This window comes from Lithobates pipiens, unplaced genomic scaffold (assembly GCF_037356315.1).
Source record: "Lithobates pipiens isolate NorthernLeopardFrog02 unplaced genomic scaffold, aLitPip1_a1.2 Scaffold_8, whole genome shotgun sequence".
In the NCBI taxonomy this organism is placed as follows: domain Eukaryota; kingdom Metazoa; phylum Chordata; class Amphibia; order Anura; family Ranidae; genus Lithobates; species Lithobates pipiens.
The window spans coordinates 280,840,973-280,860,481 of NW_027507903.1; the positions used below are offsets into that span (position 1 = coordinate 280,840,973).

General features: G+C 41.9%; 1 protein-coding gene across 1 annotated transcript in view; it reads left to right on the forward strand.

The window, feature by feature from the left end:
- NT5DC3 (5'-nucleotidase domain containing 3) overlaps positions 1-19,509 on the forward strand; it is an 80,508-nt gene that overhangs the window by 46,975 nt on the left and 14,024 nt on the right. Inside the window, exons 8-11 of the mRNA XM_077472133.1 lie at positions 6,513-6,615; positions 7,337-7,438; positions 15,168-15,249; positions 19,123-19,209. Of these exons, the coding sequence (XP_077328259.1) occupies positions 6,513-6,615; positions 7,337-7,438; positions 15,168-15,249; positions 19,123-19,209 (374 nt within the window). The remainder of the gene's footprint in view (positions 1-6,512; positions 6,616-7,336; positions 7,439-15,167; positions 15,250-19,122; positions 19,210-19,509) is intronic.

A 19,509-nucleotide genomic window follows, 5' to 3' on the forward strand; every position in this document is an offset into this window, starting at 1 on the left:
GGTCAGGATTGGGGAGGGAGGGGAAGAGACTAAAGCTGTCAAAGGGGCCCTACAATTTCTGATGGCTGCCCTGGCCAGGGCTACAATGGAATGGTTTAGATCAAAGCATATTCATTTGTTAGAATTGCCCCTTCAAAGTCCAGCCCTAAATCCAATTGAAAATCTGTTGCAAGACTTAAATTTCTGTTCAGACGCCCTCCACCCTAACTATCGCTGGATCGATTTTGAAAAGATCAATGGGCAAAAATGTCACTGTCTCTAGATAAGCAAAGCTGGTAGAAACATACCAAAAAAGACTTGCAGCTGTAATTGCAAGGAAAAGTGGTTCTACAAAGTATTGACTCGGGAGCTGAATACAAATGCATACCTAGCTTTAAACAAACATATATTTATTTGTAAAAAATGTTAGAAAACATTTTATCGTTTTCCTTCCACGTCACAATTATCTGCCACTTTGTGTTGGTCTATCTCATTAAATCCTAATAATATACATTTACAATTTTAAAAAACAAAAGGGAAGGCGCACACACCTAGTGCATTACCAATGATAATTCAATGAATAAAAATTCATAAAAAGTGAGCACTCGCAAGGTGCAACTCTCATTGAGCCATATAAAAACACACACGGTGTATGGACATGTGATGGACCATAATGCAGTAGGTGGGCGCGCCTTCCATTTTGTTCTTGTAGTTTCCATTGGATTACCCCATCTGAGGAAGGCAGCATCCCCCTAGTCTTGGGTTACCATTTTCCCTGTTGCCCTCCACGTCAGAAGACCCCTTAGCGCTGGAAGGGACTGTTTTTTTTTTTTTTTTTTTTTTTTTTAATTTTTTTTTTTTTTTCCACATTTAAAATTTTGGTTGTAACATGACAAAATGGTGGAAAATTTCAAGGGGTGTGAATAATTTTTCAAGGCACTGTAATAGTACAGATTCTTTGTTGTATATTGTAGATGTCTTAGAGTTGCTTTATCACTTCTGCTTTGCCTCACCTTGTATTTCCAAATAGGTTTAATTGCTGTTTTGAGGAAGCTACACCTAGCAGCAGTTCTTGCTTCTTGTTGCTTTAAAAAAAAATTAAAAAATGCACATTTTAAGTCAGAACCTCTAAACACAAGCCACCAGAAAAATTTTAGTGAAGCTACATTTTAACATCATATACATTTTATTTAGGGATGCACCGATGCCACTGTTTTGACACTTAGTACGAGTACCGATACTTGACATCATGTACTTGCCAATACCGATACCTATCGCCTGGGGGGGGGGGGGGTGGAAATGGGGATAGGAGGGTTATTGGGAGACATGGGGCCAGAGGTGACAGCTGGTAAAGGGAAGGCGGAGACAACAGGCAGAAGTGACTGCAGGTCGCCTCCTGATAGTAAAAGGTACATTGGGCTGCCAAAAAGTGACATTGGTAAATATATATCTGCCAAATGAAAACCAAGTAACCTCTCTAGAAATCTATTTACAGATTATTCAACAACATAAAGAGGGAATACTAGTGTTAGGAGGCGACCTAAATATGGCTTTGGATCCAATAATAGACACATCAAAAGGCTCGTCTCATCTATCTTATGTCAAATTAAGGAAAGTAAAGAGAATGATGCAAGAACTGCAGCTGATCGACAGCTGGAGGGCTGTTCACACACAGAGCAGAGATTATACTTTTTTCTCGGCAAAATATAAATCTTACTCTAGAATTGACTATATTTTAATCTCCCAGAATGTGATTACATCCCTAGTGGAAGCCTCAATTGGCCTATTTACACTATCAGACCACGCCCCGACGAGTTGTGTGATTGAATTAGGGGAAGCTGAACCAAGGGAATGGCAATGGAAGTTAAATGAAACATTACTAAAGGATAGTGAATATAAGGTAAAATTAGAACAAGAACTGGATGTTTTTTTTGCAACAAATAAAGTAGGAGAAACAACACCTTTTTGTATATGGGAAGCACATAAATGTGTCATGAGAGGAATATTTATATCCATGGGAGCACATAGAAAACGCAGAATGAATGAAACGATTGATAACTTGCTTAAAGAGATTAGGGAACTAGAAACAGTACATAAAAAATCACAAGCACAATTAGTAGAACAGAAATTAGAGGGTCTGCGTGAAAAATTAAATCTCCAATTAATAGATAAAGCGAAAGCAAAGCTAACTCGAGGGAAACGGAGATTCTATGAATTTGGGAATAAACCAGGGAGACTGTTGGCAAACGCCCTCAGAGAAAGCACAACTAGGAATTCAATTACACAAATTAAGACACAGAGAGATGAAATGGTTAATACATCGGAGAAAATTGCTCAGGTATTCAAAGAATACTATGAGAAGCTATATCAGTTGGAAAAGAAGTCTACGTTGGCAGAGGAGTTAAAAGAAGGAGAGATCGCTAGAGAATATATTGAAAGGACAGAAATGCCAAAAATAACAGAGGAAATGGCCAGAGAAATAGATGTACCAATCACTCTAGAGGAAGTTGCAAAAGCATTAAAAATATTGAAATTAGGTAAATCACCAGGTCCAGATGGATTTACTTTGTCATATTATAGAATGTTCGCGGAGAAACTGGCTCCGAGATTCGTGGAAGCCTATAATTCAATACGGGAAGGGAAGCAAATTCCAACAGAAACGTTACTGGCGCATATAACAGTAATACCGAAAGAAGGAAAGGATCCCTCTCAGTGTCCCAGCTACCGACCTATTTCGTTGTTGAATGTGGACCTTAAATTGTTCACAAAAATATTAGCCATGAGATTGATAAATTTGATACCGGAACTAATACACCCAGATCAAGTGGGATTCGTCCCAGGGAGAGAAGGAAGAGAAAATACGCAACGAGTGGTGAACACAATTTACCTGGTACAAAAATTGCATAAGTCAATGGTGATAGTATCTGCGGATGCAGAAAAAGCGTTTGATCGGGTGGATTGGATATTCTTAAAAGCAGTACTACAACATATAGGCCTGGGGGAGGGGATGCTGAGATGGATCCTAAACTTATATTCAAAACCAAGTGCTAGGGTGAAAGTGAATGACAGATTATCAGAGCCATTCTCCATTTTAAATGGAACACGCCAGGGATGTCCCCTCTCACCCCTGATATTCATTTTGACAATAGAACCTTTTTTAAGGAAAATACGTGCCAATGTGGATATCAGGGGGGTAAAAATAAAAAATGAGGATCAGAAGTTGGCAGCTTATGCAGATGATTTGATCTTTTTTGTAACGTCCCCAATTACATCTCTCCCATCTTTACTAATGGAGCTACGAGAATATGGGAAAATATCCAACTTTAGAATAAACTATGGAAAATCGGAGGCAATGGGAGTAGAGATGGATTCGCCTCAGTTGCAAGCAGTGTCCACGCAATTTGATTTTAGATGGACGAATTCATATATAAGTTACTTAGGAACAAAAATGTCAAAAAATCTAAATGAACTGTTTGAACTTAATTATATCCCACTGGTAAGACAGATCAAAAGTGATCTTCAAAAATGGGACAAAGAGATTTTTACATGGTTCGGGAGAACCAATATTATTAAGATGAATGTGATGCCCAGACTGTTATACATAATTCAAACTATACCAATTAAGATCCCTACAAGTTTGTTTAAGGATCTTAGATCAAGATTTATGAAGTTCATCTGGGCTGGGAAACCAGCAAGAGTACGCCGAGATATTTTAGTACTCCCCAAAGGAAAAGGAGGGATAGGACTTCCAGATCCAATAAAATACCAGGAGGCCTCACACTTAACTAGAGTAGTGGAATGGTGTAGGCTTAAAAACGAAAAACCGTGGATACAGACAGAACAAGCAGCGACAGATATCCCATTGGAAGGATTAGTGTGGATTCCAGATACAGAAATACCAATGGGATTGAGAAAACATCCAATACTAGGGGAGACATTACGAATAACTAAAAGAGTATTCAGGAAAACATCTATTTCAAGAACTCCCAGTCCGCTCCTTCCTATCCTTGGTACCCCAGCATTTCTACCGGGAATGACAGATCCAAAGTTTAAAACAATACAAGATAGAGGTATGAGTAGAATTTGTCATTTCTCGGTAGGCAACCGGTTAATGACTAAAAAAGATATTGAAAAAGGAATGACATTAGGACTAGACCCTTTCAGAATGAGGCAATTAGAAGCCTTTATTAGATCTAAATCAAAGGTATACGTAGAAATAAGGGCATTGACTGAGTTTGAAGAGATCTGTTTGAAAGGAGAGGAACTGAGACATCTGATGTCTTACTTTTATAGTATGTTAATAGAACAGGAGACTTCACAAGATTTGCCCTTTTTACAGGCTTGGGAAAGAGATTTAGGGACTACGTTTTCCCCAGAACAAAAGGATAAGATGCTGTTGTTTAATCAAAAGGCCTCGATGGCAAGCAGATATCAAGAAGGGGGATACAAGATCCTTACTAGGTGGTATAGAACACCAAAAGTGTTACATCAAATTTACCCCCAGATATCAGAGACATGTTGGAGATGTCATGGAGCAGAAGGAACATTATTACATATATTTTGGGAATGTCCAAAAATTAGAGTGTTCTGGGAGATGGTAGCCGATACTATTGTAAGGATTACAGGAATTGACCTGGGAGATAAACCGGCAACTTTTCTGCTGCTGGACATCCCAATGGCAATAGAAAGATTCAAAAATTCTTTGCTGAGACATTTATTGATAGCAGCAAGGGCATGTATCCCGGTTCTGTGGAAAAAAAGCAACCCTCCAGCTAGAGCACAGTGGTTTCAGAGAATTGCAGAAATCCAACAAATGGAAAATTTAACAATGACAATGAGAGATCAAGACGAGAAATATCAGAAGATCTGGGCTCCATATCTAAATTATAGAGAAAGTATGATGTGAAACATTTCGAAATATGATAGAGCAGGCGGGTGGTGGTGGGGGGGGGGGGGAGTGAGGGGGGGGATTATAGTGAAAATTCAAACTTTTTTTTTTTTTTTTTTTATTTTTTTTATTTTTTTTTTTTCTTGTTTGTATATTTATCTATTTATTTCTCTGGGAGGGAAGGGTGAGGGAGGGGGGAGGATGACATGGAATTGAGGTATGGATTGAAATATTATAAGACTGTTATAGCTGTTAAAGAAGTTGTAGATGTAAAACGAAATGTAATGTGAAATCTATGGAAAGAAAAGATGAAAAAATAAAGAATTTATAAAAAAAAAGAAGTGACTGCAGGCATGGTGCAGGAGAGAGCCAGGGACTGCAGGCATGGTGCAGCAAGGAAACAATGCTTGTGGACTGTTAGGATGGGTGGGCCTGCATCTAGCAATGCCAATGGGAGGAGGAAGCGGGGAAGGCACTGTCTGGAGGTGGTCCACTCCCAAGCGATGTCACTTCCAGTATCGATTTCCGGTATCGGAGCATTTTGCTAGTATCGGCAAATCCCTAATTATTCTAAATCACTATCTATCTACTATATTTATGATTACTTGCTTGTAACTATCTTTTAAGAGGAAAATCTTTAGTTGACAGTTTAGATAAAGATGCCTCTTTTATGTGATCTGATACATTTTTTTGAGCATTTTTAGTAACTTATTTTTTTAAATCGTTTTTTTTTTCCCCCGTGTTTGTTGGTTTTTATGTTTACAGCAGTGTAAAACCTATAATTTTAGTAATGTTAACAGTCCACAGCAAAACATTACTTTTGTACTATTATTTTGGACACCTAAAGTTCGTTCCTTCACAAAATAAATTTTATGCCACCTTTTCTTCGAATGTGTGTGTGTGTGTTAGTGTGTGTATATATATATGTGTGTGTGTGTGTGTGTGTGTATGTATATGTGTGTGTGTGTGTGTGTGTGTGTGTGTGTGTGTGTGTGTATATATATGTATATATGTATGTGTGTATATATATATATATATATATATATATATATATATATATATATATATATATATATATATATATATATATATATATATATATACATTTTTTTTTTTTTTCCTATATTAATGGCTAACTTCACCTTCTTAGTAAGTTGTTTGTTACACCCATATTTAGGGTGTAATATGCAACCCCCACCACATCAGGTGCAGGTTCTTCCTGAACATGCTGTAACAATTTAAAAACAGAGGGGCTGTTCAGCAACCTAGAAGTCCCATCTTCCACTGAGTCAGACAGCTTGTAGTTCTGAATGAACTGTGGGGGTGCTGATAAATGCTCTTGTATTTCATTGACTCTTCCTACAGCTTTCAGGCAGAAAGCCTATACACATCTGCTGATTGCCTTGGGTGAAATGCTCTGCAGGCTCCTGAGAAAAAAAAAAGCATGCACATTTTTTTTACCTGCATTTATTTTTGTTAAAAGGTGAACTTGGTCTTTAACTATGGTCCATGTCTGATTCTGGCTGTTATTCATGGAAAAGTTTCCAAAATAGCTCCTGTTGACTAAAATGATATAGAAACCTTTTATTCATTGTATGTGTAATAATATATAAATATATTCATTTTTTTTATTTATTTTTTATAGAAAGGTACATTCGCTATGGGGAGAAAACACGAGCTGTGTTGGCAAAACTGGCAAGCAATGGCAAAAAGATGTTCCTTATAACAAATAGCCCCAGCAGCTTTGTGTAAGTAAGAGGCTTCAGTATACTCTTTTTAATTTATTTTCCAAGTTTTCAATGGGTGCAACAGGTCATTCTGCATATCTTCAAAATATTATAGTTGTGTTTTAACCATTTAGCAATTTCTGCATTGTCAGCCAGAGCTGATGTCTGTTCTCTACAGTCCATTAAGTTATACTGTATATAGTCAGATTTTAAGAGCATTGGCTATGTACCTCTAGAATCTTAATGTCTAAGCTTCCCATTTCCGTGAATTTTTTTTTCTTGGACTAAGACCCCTTTCTCACTTGTGTGACTTGTCCTGCGACTTAGGACTGCAAAGTCACACGTCAAGTCTGTACCCTATGAGTACCATTCATATCTGCAACTTTGTCACTTTGTCAACTTCAAAGTAGTCCCTGCACTACTTTGGTCTGACTTTGATGCGACTTGGGGTCCATAGACATCAAGATTACACAGGCACTGCTTCAAGTCGTGTCAAAATCGCACAACTTTTAGGTGGCGCAAGTTCGAAAGGTGCCTTGACGGCCACAAGTTTTAAAAAGATGGAATTTAAATTTCCAAGCTCAGTATAAAAATATTTTGATGCTCTGCCCTTCATTTTATGGTGCAACTTTGGGTGTGTTTTGGTGTGTTTTTATTTTTTTGTTTTTTTTTTTATTTTTTATTTATTTTCTTTTACTGTTTTGACAAATCCATAATTATTATTTTTTTTTTTTTTACACAGCGACAAAGGAATGAAGTTCATTGTTGGAAAAGATTGGAGAGATCTTTTTGATGTTGTTATAGTTCAAGCTGACAAACCAAATTTTTTCAATGACAAGAGGAGGTAAATATTCGCAGTAATTCCAGATCATAATATTTTGTCTCATGCAGCTGTCCTACTAAAAGTAAGTATGGTTGTAAGTGGCCTGAAAACTGCAAGCAAAACCTACAATTTAGACAAATGTAGTATTTTTATGTCCTGCTATAAGCAGTAAGCTTCTCAATATGTCAAGTGTAGGGATGAGCCGAACACCCCCCGGTTCGGTTCGCACCAGAACTTTCGAACGGACCCCCGCGTTCGTTACGAACGTTAGAACCCCATTGAAGTCTATGGGACTCGAACGTTCGAAATGGAAAGTGCTAATTTTAACGGCTAATATGCAAGATACTATCCTAAAAAGGGTTTGGGGACCTGGCTCCTGCCCCAGGGGACATGGGTCAATGCCTAAAATGTTTTTAAAAATGGCAGTTTTGGCGGGAGCACTGATTTTACTGACGATTAAAGTGAAAAAAAAAAGTGAAATATTCCTTTAAATATGGTGCTTGGGGGGTGTCTGTAGTATGCCTGTGAAGTGCCACGTGTTTCCCGTGTTTAGAACAGTCCCTGCACAAAATGACATTAAACGGAAATAACACCATTTAAAACTGCTTGCGGTTTTAATGTTATATCTGGTTCCTGCAATATGGTTGAAAATCATTCCGAAAAATGGCATGGGTAGCCCTCCCTGCCCATTACCAGCCTATTTGGGTCTTGTACGCATATTAAGGGGAACCCTGTACCCATATTAAAAAAAGGAAATGAGTGTGGCCCCCAGGCCCTATATACTCAGAACAGCAGTATACAGGCGGTGCAAACAAGACAGGGACTGTGTAGGTTTGTTGTGTTAAGTTGAATCTGTTTGTAATTTTCAACTGGTACATTTTTAAAGTGTAGCTCCAGTCAAAAAAACTATTTTTAAGCTTTTTGGAAAACATAGGGAAGGGTTATCAAAAGTATAAAATTGCGTTTGCAAGTAGGAGATGTTTGTAAGTTGGATGTTTGAAAGTAGGGGCCTGCCCTATATGCTCTGCAGAAATGGCGGAACAAGGTGTTGGTTTTGCCACAACATTGTAAGCCCTCAAAGTGACTCTTGGTGGGCGCTGGAGCGCCCTGCTGTGAACGATTATATCAAGAATTGTAATTACATGCCATTGTTGAACAGTGGTAGAAAAATTGACCTTTGGTGGTTGTGGTGCTGGTGCCACAACACTATAAGTCCTCACCGTTACTCTGGGTGGGCACAGGAAGGGGCCCTCCTGTGAAATATTATATCAAGAATTGTAATTACATGTCCCTGTTAAACAGGGGCAGAAAAATTGGGCCTTAGACACTGGTGCTGGTGCCACCACACTGCAACCTCTGCCATATACTCTAGTTTTATTGCAGGAATTAGCCCTGCTGCAAAGCATTGCATCAAAAATTGTACTTAAACGCCCCTGTTAAACAGGGGCAGAAAAATTGGGCTGCTGGCATCACCCAGAACCAAAAATGTTCTTCCAACATATCAGCGGAGGAGGAAGAGGATAGACCATCAACATAACAGGACAGTCACTCAGCATCAGCATAGGCAGTCTTGAAGGGATGTGGTATTTCAAAAAAAATTATTCGGTTACATCAGCTTCAGGTGCTTGGTAGCTGTGGGTGATCCAAGACTGATTCATCTTGATGAAGGTCAGTCGATCAACTGATTCGGTGGACAGGCGCACCCTGTGATCGGTAACAAAGCCACCAGCAGCACTGAAGGTGCGTTCCGAAAGAACGCTGGATGCAGGACAGGCCAGTAGCTCAATTGCATACTGTGCAAGCTCTGGCCAGTGATCCATCCTCAAGACCCAGTAAGCCAGAGGATTTTCGGTGGGAAAGGTGTCCAAGTCTGACCTTGCCCCTAGGTATTCCTGCACCATGTAAATCAGACGCTGGCGATGGGTGCTGGAACCAATCATACCTTGGGGCTGCGGACTAAAAAATTGTCTGAAAGCATCAGTCAGACGGCCACCTTCTCCACCGCTCCTTCTGACCGATGCCTCAGCAACACATTGTCCAGGACCAGGAGTTTGTAACCTCCCAGTCTCTGGGAACGCGTTGCACAGAGCTTTCTGCAAGGCCTCCCGGAGATGTCTCATCCTCTGCTCCCTCTGCGATGGCAAGATAAGGTCGGCAACCTTACCCTTGTACCGTGGATCAAGGAGAGTGGCCAGCCAGTAATGGTCCCTCTCCTTGATCCGAAGAATACGAGGATCCTTCCGCAGGCTTTGCAGGATCAGGGAGGCCATGCAGCGTAGGTTAGCTGAGGCATTCGGTCCGGAGTCCTCTGGGTCACTAAGGACAACATGATCCGCAGCTACCTCCTCCCAGCCACGTACAAGTCCACGTGTTTCTTGGGACTGTAAATCATCCCTATAAGACTGCTGCTGCTGATGCTGAGTGCCAGCCTCCACCTCCATGCTGACACAATCATCCTCCTCCTCCTCTTCCTCCTCCTCCTCTTCCTCCTCCTCATCCTCTTCCTGTGTGATGGGTGGCACAGCAGGAACACTGTCTGGATAAAGGGGGCCTTGAGAGGCAAGGAAGTCCTCCTCTTCCTGCCTCTGTTCTGCCTCAAGTGCCCTGTCCATTATTCCACGCAGCGTATGCTCCAAGAGGTGGACAAGAGGTACAGTGTCACTAATGCATGCACTGTCACTGCTCACCATCCTTGTGGCCTCCTCAAACGGTGACAGGACAGTGCATGCATCCCTGATCATGCCCCACTGGCGTGGTGAGAAAAAACCAAGCTCCCCTGACCCTGTCCTGGTGCCGTAGTCGCACAGGTACTCATTGATGGCCCTCTGCTGCGTGTGCAGCCGCTGCAGCATGGCCAATGTTGAGTTCCATCTGGTGGGCATGTCACATATAAGGCGGTTCTTGGGCAGGTTCAACTCCTTTTGGAGCTCAGCCAGCTGAGCACAGGCATTAAATGATCGGCGGAAATGCACACAGACTTTCCTGGCCTGCTTCAGGACATCCTGTAAGCCGGGGTACCTGCCCAAGAACCGCTGCACCACCAGGTTAAGGACGTGAGCTACACAGGGCACATGGGTCAGTTGTCCCTGTCGGAGGGCGGAGAGGAGGTTGGTGCCATTGTCGCAAACCACCATTCCTGGCTTAAGCTGGCGTGGCGTCAACCACCTCTCGGCCTGCCCCTGCAGAGCTGACAAAACATCCGCCCCAGTGTGGCTCCTGTCCCCCAAACAAACCAGCGCAAGCACGGCATGGCATCGTTTTGCCTGCGTACTTGCGTAGCCCCTGCAACGCCTACGGAGCACTGCTGGTTCTGAGGACAGAGCACTGGAAGAGGCCATGGAGGAAGAAGAAGAGGAGGGGGTGGAGGAGAGAGGTGTGTCACAACCAATAGTAGCATTTTGGAGGCGTGGTGCCGGAACAACCTCCAACACTACTGCACCTTGTCCTGCATCCTTCCCAGCTGCCAGAAGAGTGACCCAATGGGCCGTGAAAGACAGGTAACGTCCCTGTCCATGCCTGCTGGACCATGAGTCAGTGGTAATATGCACCTTACCACTGACCGCCCTGTCCAGCGAGGCAAGGACATTGCCTTCCACATGCCGGTAGAGAGCCGGAATCGCCTTCCGCGAGAAAAAGTGGCGTTTGGGGACCTGCCACTGAGGAACCGCACATTGTACAAACTCACGGAAGGGGGCCGAGTCTACCAACTGAAAAGGCAGCAGTTGAAGTGCTAGCAATTTAGCCAAGCTAGCATTCAACCGCTGGGCATGTGGATGGCTGGGAGTAAACTTCTTCCGCCGGTCCAGCAGCTGGGGCAGGGACATTTGCCTGCTATAATCAGACGTGGGTGTACCGCTAGCAGAGTTCCCGGAAGCACTTGGCTGTGACACACCTAATTCTACACCTTCATTCCTCTCAGAGCAGGGTTCAGAGAGGACTGAAGGTCTAGTGGGGTTGGAGATGCCAGCTGATGAGGAGCAAGGAGAGGTCCGCTTTGTTCTTTGGTGTGGGTCTTTGAGGTACACTTGCCAACGAGCTACATGGCAGGTCAACATATGTCTGGTCAAGCATGTGGTGCCCAAGCGGCTGATGTTTTGGCCATGTGAGATACGCTTGAGACATATGTTGCAAATAGCAGCGGTGCGATCTGATGCACTCGTCTCAAAAAAGGCCCACACCAAAGAACTTTTAGAATAACGCGCAGAGGCAGCGCCCTGCACAGGCGGAGCTCTGCGGTGTGATTCAGTCGGTGTGCTGCCCCTAAGCTGGCCCCCGGAGGGCATCCTGCTTCGTTGGACATGTGCCGCCTCCTCCTCCTCCTCCTCCTCCTCCTCCCTCCTTCCAGGCACCCACGTGGAGTCAGTGCCCTCATCATCCCCTCCCTCTTCATCGCTGTAGCAAACCTGGCAGTATGCTGCAGCTTGTGGAACATGACTGCCAGATTGCTGTCCTTCTTGAGCATCCCCTCTCTCTGCGCTCACGCTACTGCCTTCCTCTAGCTGAGTGTCATCATCAGAGCCCACCAAACACTGGGCATCCTCCTGGAGCATGTACCCAACACTGTGCTCAGAGTTCAGGAGACTCCTCAGGAGGACGTGGTGGGTCTAGGGAAGGAGTCACTGATGATGACATTGAGAGGAGGGAAGACGATGCGTTGGCAGCTGCTTTGCGACTACCCTGAGACTGGGTGAGAGAGGATGAGGAGGATGAAGAGGGCTTGGTCACCCACTCTACCAAGTCGTTGGCATGTTGCGGTTCAACATGTCCAGCTGCCGAAAAGAAGGACAAGCATGTCCCATGGCCACGTGCTGATGACAATGCACCGCGTCCACGACCAGCACTGTTGTCTCTAGACACAGAGCCTGCTTGCCCTCTTTTATCGGCTCGCGCCTGTCTGCCTCTCCTTGCTGGCCTTCCAGACATGGTAATGGCCTGAAGGGAGCTGGGTAAAACAGCAGTTGGGTAGTTTATATTGTGCTGGAGGCACACACAACTTCCAATAACTCCTGCAGATGGCAATTGGGCTCAAATAGAGAACAGCTATGTAGGTGGATTATAGCGGTATGTACTGGGTACAGAGCACGCAGACAGCACGCACTATCTCCTAACACTACTGACTGCAAGCTCTATTATTAAAGATATATAAATATAGTGAAGTGAATAGTGAATATAGCGGTGTATACTGCGGTCAGGGCACAGACAATAACCACTACACAACAGCAAGATAGGAAATCGGCCAAAAACGATCGGTGTGTACTGTGTTGAAGGTACACAGAACACCCACTGCTTCAGATGCTAACACACTACACGAGGCCGCCTCAATGGCGGCCTTATATAGTGTGGGGCGTGCACTACACAGCCTCAGCTATGATTGGCCACAGGCAACCTGCCTGTGGCCAATCATGGCTCTCCTCGCTGCTGGCGCTGCGATTGGCCAAGCATGCGGGGTCACAGTGCATGCTTGGCCAATCATGAGCCAGCAATGCACTGCGCCATCGCAGTGCATTGTGGGCCGTGCGCGCCACACGAATTTTGACGCGAACGGACCAAGAGTTCGGATTTCGTCGAACGGACGAACAGCCAATGTTCGAGTCGAACGTACGTTCGACTCGAACACGAAGCTCATCCCTAGTCAAGTGTCTCAATATGTAATCTCTTTCGATGAGCAGACAGTCTTGGGATTTTTCTATCGCAGTCACAGAATTGTGACAGGTCCAACTGCTCCAAGCATTCAATAATATCGAGAAATCTCCCAGTCTCAACTCTATTTTCTGATGGCTATTTAATTCTAGTTACAGCATGCTTACCATTTTTAGTTATTCAAGTCAGTTATTTTCAGTTTGTGTAGACAAGTGTACAGGAGAGCGCTTTAGACATCAAGAGATTTGAGGTATTAAGTGGAAGTGTTTATGGGTTAGCTAAAGGTCCCGTGTTTAAATTCTGGGCTTAATTTTATGCTTGGTTAGTTCGAAATTAGGAATTGGGACAGATTTAAAGCAGAACTTCACTCTCGCATTCAATGTGCACTATTTCAAAATCCTTATACTGCTAGCATTAGTAAATAGCTTGGAAAGTATATTATATTTGCTTGTTTTAAACTTTACCCTGCATGAATCATCTGCCCTTACTTAAAGTGGTTCTGCACCTAAAAAAAAAAAATTAAAAGCCAGCAGCTACTAATATTGCAGCTGCTGACTTTTAATAAATTGACACTTACCTGTCCCAGGGTCCAGCGATGTCGGCGGCAGATGACGAGCGATCGCTTGTGTCTCTGCTGCCCCCGCCGCCATCCTCTGTCAGGGAATCGGGAAGGGAAGCGTTGCGGCTTCACTGCCCGGTTCCCTACTGAGCATGCGCGAGCCACGCTGCTCGTCTCTTCTGGTCCCCGCTGTGTCCTGGGAACTGTGTGTTTCCCAGAACACAACGGGGGGCAGGGCATCTGCGGTGGTCTGTCCCGGAAGTGGGTGCAGATACCTGGATTATCCAGGTAACTGCACCCCCCTACCCCCCTGAAAGGTGCCGATTGTGGCACCGGAGGGGGGGAGGGGATCAGATTAGTGGAACTTCCCCTTTAGGGTGGAGAACCGCTTTAAGATTGCCACGGCCAGAAAAGCTAGGGATTTGCCATAATAAAGCATGGAGACATGGATGGTTAGATAGATGAGTTTCCTTTGAATATTAAAATTAAATTGTGTTTCTGCTTTGTGGTGCTCTGATGCAGTGTTCTGAAAATTCAGGTTTGGATTAAGAGTTGGAATTGGGTTAGGGGTTTAGGTTAAGAATTTGTGTTTTTAGGTTAAAGGTTCAGCTTCAGATTTAGATTATGGATTAACTTTTCTGAGCTAGGTTATGTTTTTAGGGTTCATGTAAAGGAAAGGATAAGTGCTAAGGTGAGCAGATAGGTTAATGTATTTTGATGCCAATTTTATTTATTTTATTAGTTTTCAGCTTCCATTGCTTTGTGCCAGAAATTGACATGACAGGCAATCCTTTGTTCAGAGAGTTATATAAAAATTATAACACTATTTGCAATGTTGTGCATATTCTGTTATGCTTGTTTTGTAGAAATGGTGGAAATAATGACTGAATTTGAAACCACTCTATTCATTCGGTAGACAGATTTGATCTACCAAGCTCAGTTCCATTTCTCTACTCCTTCCACTCAACTATAGTAATACTGCAAAAGCATCATGTAGTAAGTTCTTAAAGTAGAACTATAGGCAAATATATTTTTTATTTTTTTCATTTTGGATAGAGCATGGAAGTTGGAAATAATATATATATATTTTTTTTTGACCATCTGTGTCCCCTTGTGGCAATTTCTCTTCACTTCCTGTCCTATAGCCAAACGGGAAGAGAGGAAATCTCTGCAAATTAATGGAAATCCTTGACGACCCCCAGATCACCAGAACTAGTCTCCCCATTGAAAGATTTCTCCCCTATTACTTTCCTGGAGCTAACCCAATTTTTTTTTTTTTTTTTTTTTTTACTTTCAATGATAATGGTAAACAGGACAAATGGAGAGGGTGATTCTCCCTAATGGGGGCACAGACAACAGTAAAAACTGAGCATTTCAACCCCTTTCCACTCTATTTTTTTTTGCCTTTAGTTACCCTTTTTCATTAGAAATGGCTTAGCTTAGATTAGCTTTTGCTATTAGGTGTCATCTCCTCCCTGTTATTGATAGAAGAGCAGAAGGTTCTAATACAATATATTTTCATGTTTTTAACAATTTCTTTCCCTCTTTCAGACCATTCCGTAAAGTTACAGACCGAGGGGTGCTACTATGGGATAAAATTCACCAGCTTGAAAAAGGCAAAATTTATAAGCAGGTTTGTTGTGAATAACCATTTTAACATTTTCCCCCTATACAGCTATTAACAAAAATGCTCTTTATAGAGAACAATCTATACTGCATTGCATACGTGCACTTTATAGCACACACCTCCTGAGTGTTGGCCCTTCTCCAGTGCTGACAATTCAGAACTTTCCTTCCCTGCATCTGTCACCATCATCTATCTTTCAGGTTCGGTGCTGCTCCTTTTCAGATGTGTGCCGGAGCTGCATCGTCCTTTCTTGTTCATCTTTTAGGCCTCCAATATAAAGCCAGGAACATGTTCTTTATACAAAATGTGTTCTTTATCAGCAGAAATGTGTACATATAAGGCCTCTTGCACACTACAGCTTGAAAAAGCACAGTATAGTACACCTATTTATTTTTATTTTAACAGAGATAAAATACAGCCCGTTAATAATAATGTGCCTATGCACACAGGCGCATAAACAAGAGCCATGCATTCTTAAAAAAAAAAAAATAGAAACATCTGCATTTCTGGTCAGTATCTTACATCTCATGTGCGCAAATATGCACGATTGCATGCAAAATGTGGGCAAATGCAGATTTGCATAATGTGCAGAACAAAAACGCAAGAACACGTTTTCGCAAAAATTGCGCGAACGCAAATGTGCTCAAATACATACAAAAAGAAAAAAGTCTGGAAAAGTAGATGCTTATACAGGAGTATCGTATGCAAGAGGCCTGAATGTTGCCATTCATGATGTACAGTAGACTGTTATATTAGTGGGGGGGGGGGGTGAATTGCTTGGTTTTTTCCCCTCTATTTAATTGATGTATATTTTAATATGCTATTCTAGTTGAGCTGTTTTCTTTGAATTAAACTAAATTTAATATATCTGAAAACAGTCATGAGGATATATATAGATATACTTTATTTTTTTTTTTTTTTTAAGATTCCCCAAGTAGATTATATATGATAATAAAACAATTTAACAATTTTTATATATATATATATATATATATATATATATATATATATATATATATACACACACACACACTTGGGGGAATCTTTAAAAAAAATATATATAAACTGCATTAACTTTTTCTCAGGACTGTTTGTTTTCAGATACCGGTATGTTAAATTGGGTTTAAAAGATAACATAGGTTCATTGAGTTCAAACATGAGTGAAACCTTTTTAAAGCTGCATCCATAAAACCCTATAACCACAGTTCATCCAGGAAAAAACAGACCACTAATAAAGCATGCTCCAATTTTCTGCAACACAGAATAAAAATTATACCTTTTTATCCCCTATGGCAATCACATCCATTACTTACTGGATCTATTATACGTTAAATGTATAACTAGTTAGATTTTGTACATTAAGAAAAAGATTTTTTTTTTTTTTAAACGTTTTTGTAGTTGAATAGAATTAGTCTTGAAGTTTACCCACATTTGTACAGCTCTTACTGTAAGGAAGCATTTCAGCATGCAGAGATTAAACCTCTTCTTTTTCTTTTTTTTTTCCATACATAAAGCATGGCACCTTGTGATCTGCGTTGACCTTAAATCAGTAACTTGTAGCCAAGTTTCCTAATATGGATCATTTATGTACTTATACAATTTAATACAATTTCATTTATATCCCTAATCTTAAAAAAAAAAAAAAAATGCATTTCCGTTAATCTTTTCGTGTAGCTGAGGTTCATCTCATTAATTTAGTTACTGTTTTCTCTCTAGTTTTGCAAAATCCTGAAATGGTTCCCAAAACTAAACCGTATGTTCAAGATGGGGAAAGAGCAATACCGATGCTTAATTTAATGAATGTGTAAAACATTGCTGGTACAGAATTGTTTGCCACCTGTGTGGTATTGGGGAGATTTCTCTTTACCTGCTGTTATGTGGACAGAAGAGGAGATGAGAGCCAATCTTTCTCCTTAGACAAATGTCATAGGAACTAGTGTCCCCACTGGAAGATTTCTCCTCTTCCTCTTGTAACAACTCAAAATGTTGGAATGCCCTCCACTTCTGTTCTCAGTGTTAGTGGTCACCAGGAAAAAAGTGCACATGTGTAGCTGTAGCACAGGTAGCAGTTCGAACAATGATTGGCAGTATCTCACAAAAGTCAGTACGGCCCTCACATTTTTTGTAAATATTTTATTGTATATTTTATTATCTTTTCATGTGACAACACTGAAGAAATGACACTTTGCTACAATGTAAAGTAGCGAGTGTGCAGCTTGTATAACAGTGTAAATTTGTGGCCCCCTCAAAATAACTCAACACAGCCACTAATGTCTATATGGCTGACAACAAAAAGTGAGTACACCCCAGGTGAAAATTAGGGCCAGTCTGTGTGAGTGTACAGCTTATATAACAGTGTAAATTTTGCTGTCCCCTAAAAATAATAATTCCGCACACAGCCATCCATTTCTAAACCACTGGCAACAAAAGTGAGTACACCCCTAAGTGAAACTGTACAAATTGGGCCCAATTAGCCATTCTCCCTCCCCAGTGTCATGTGACTCGTTACAAGGTCTCGGTTATGAATGGGGAGCAGGCGTTAAATTTGGGGGTATCTCTCTCTCATACTGGTCATTGAAAGTTCCACATGGCACCTAATGGCAAAGAACTCTGAGGATCTGAAAAAAAGAATTGTTGCTCTACATAAAGATGGCCTAGGCTATAAGAAGATTGCCAAGACCCTGAAACTGAGCTGCAGCACGGTGGCCAAGTCCATACAGCGGTTTAACAGGACAGGTTCCACTCAGAATGGGCCCTCCCATGGTCGACCCAAGAGGTTGAGTGATATCCAGAGGTTGTCTTTTTGAAATAGACGTATGAGTGCTGCCAGCATTGCTGCAGAGGTTGAAGGAGTTGGGGGGGAGGGGGGGGCGGGGGGTCAGCCTGTCAGTGCTCAGACCATATGCCGCACACTGCATCAAATTGGTCTGCATTGCTGTCTTCCTAGAAGGAAGCCTCTTCTAAAGATGACGCACAAGAAAGCAGTTTGCTGAAGACCAGCAGACTAAGGACATGGGTTACTGGAACCATGTCCTGTGGTCTGATGAGACCAAGATAAACCTATTTGGTTCAGATGGTGTCAAACGTGTATGGCGGCAACCAGGTGAGGAGTGCAAAGACAGACTACAGTCAAGTATGGTGTTGGGAGTGTCATGGTCTGGGCTGCATGAGTGCTGCTGGAACTGGGGAGCTACATTTATTGATGGAACCATGAATGTACTGTGACATACTGAAGCTGAGCATGATCCCCTTCCATTTGAAGACTGAGCCTCAGGGCATTATTCCAACATAATGACCCCATACACACCTCCAAGATGACCACTGCCTTGCTAAAGAAGCTGAGGGTAAAGGTGATGGACCGGCCAAGCATGTCTCCAGACCTAAACCCTATTGAGCATCCGTGGGGCATCCTCAAACAGAATGTCATCGTGGAGGATGTTGTCGTGGAGAAATGGAAGAAAACTCCATTGGCAACCTGTGAAGCTCTGGTGAGCTCCATGCCCAAGAGGGTTAGGGCAGTGCTGGAAAATAATGGAGGCCACACAAGATATTGACACTTTGTGCCCAATTTGGACATTTTAACTTAGGGGTGTATTCACTTTTGTTGTCAGCGGTTTAGACATTAATGGCTGTGTGTTGAGTTATTTTGAGGGGACAGCAAATTTACACTGTTATACAAGCTGTACACTCACTAATTTACATTGTAGCAAAGTGTCATTTCTTCAGTGTTGTCACATGAAAAGGTATAACAAAATATTTAGAAAATGTGAGGGATGTACTCACTTTTCTGAGATACTGTAAATGTTTCCCTCATAAACATATTTTAGTAGCTGCACATACTACGATTGCTATCTTACATTAATGCCTTCTGTTTTTTAGGGAAATTTATTTGAATTTCTCAAGCTTACTGGCTGGAGAGGATCAAAAGTGTTGTACTTTGGTGATCATATTTACAGTGACTTGGCGGTAAGGTGCTTTTCTAATCTATTTTACATTTTTTATAGCTGATGCATAGTCGGTTACACCTGGATAAATATTGTAACAACACGTGAAACCAGAACATAATGCTATGTTGAAAACGTCAAATGCATTCACCTCTCCCTGGTTATTTCATTTGAAATGTCACAATCGCCATCTTGTCCAATCAGAAAACCCTATCTAGATGTCATTTTATTTGCCTAAATCCATGGTCATTAGATGTACCAGCCTCCAGTCTTTTATTTCCTATGTACAGGAGGCAGTGTCCTTTGTATCCAAATCACTGCC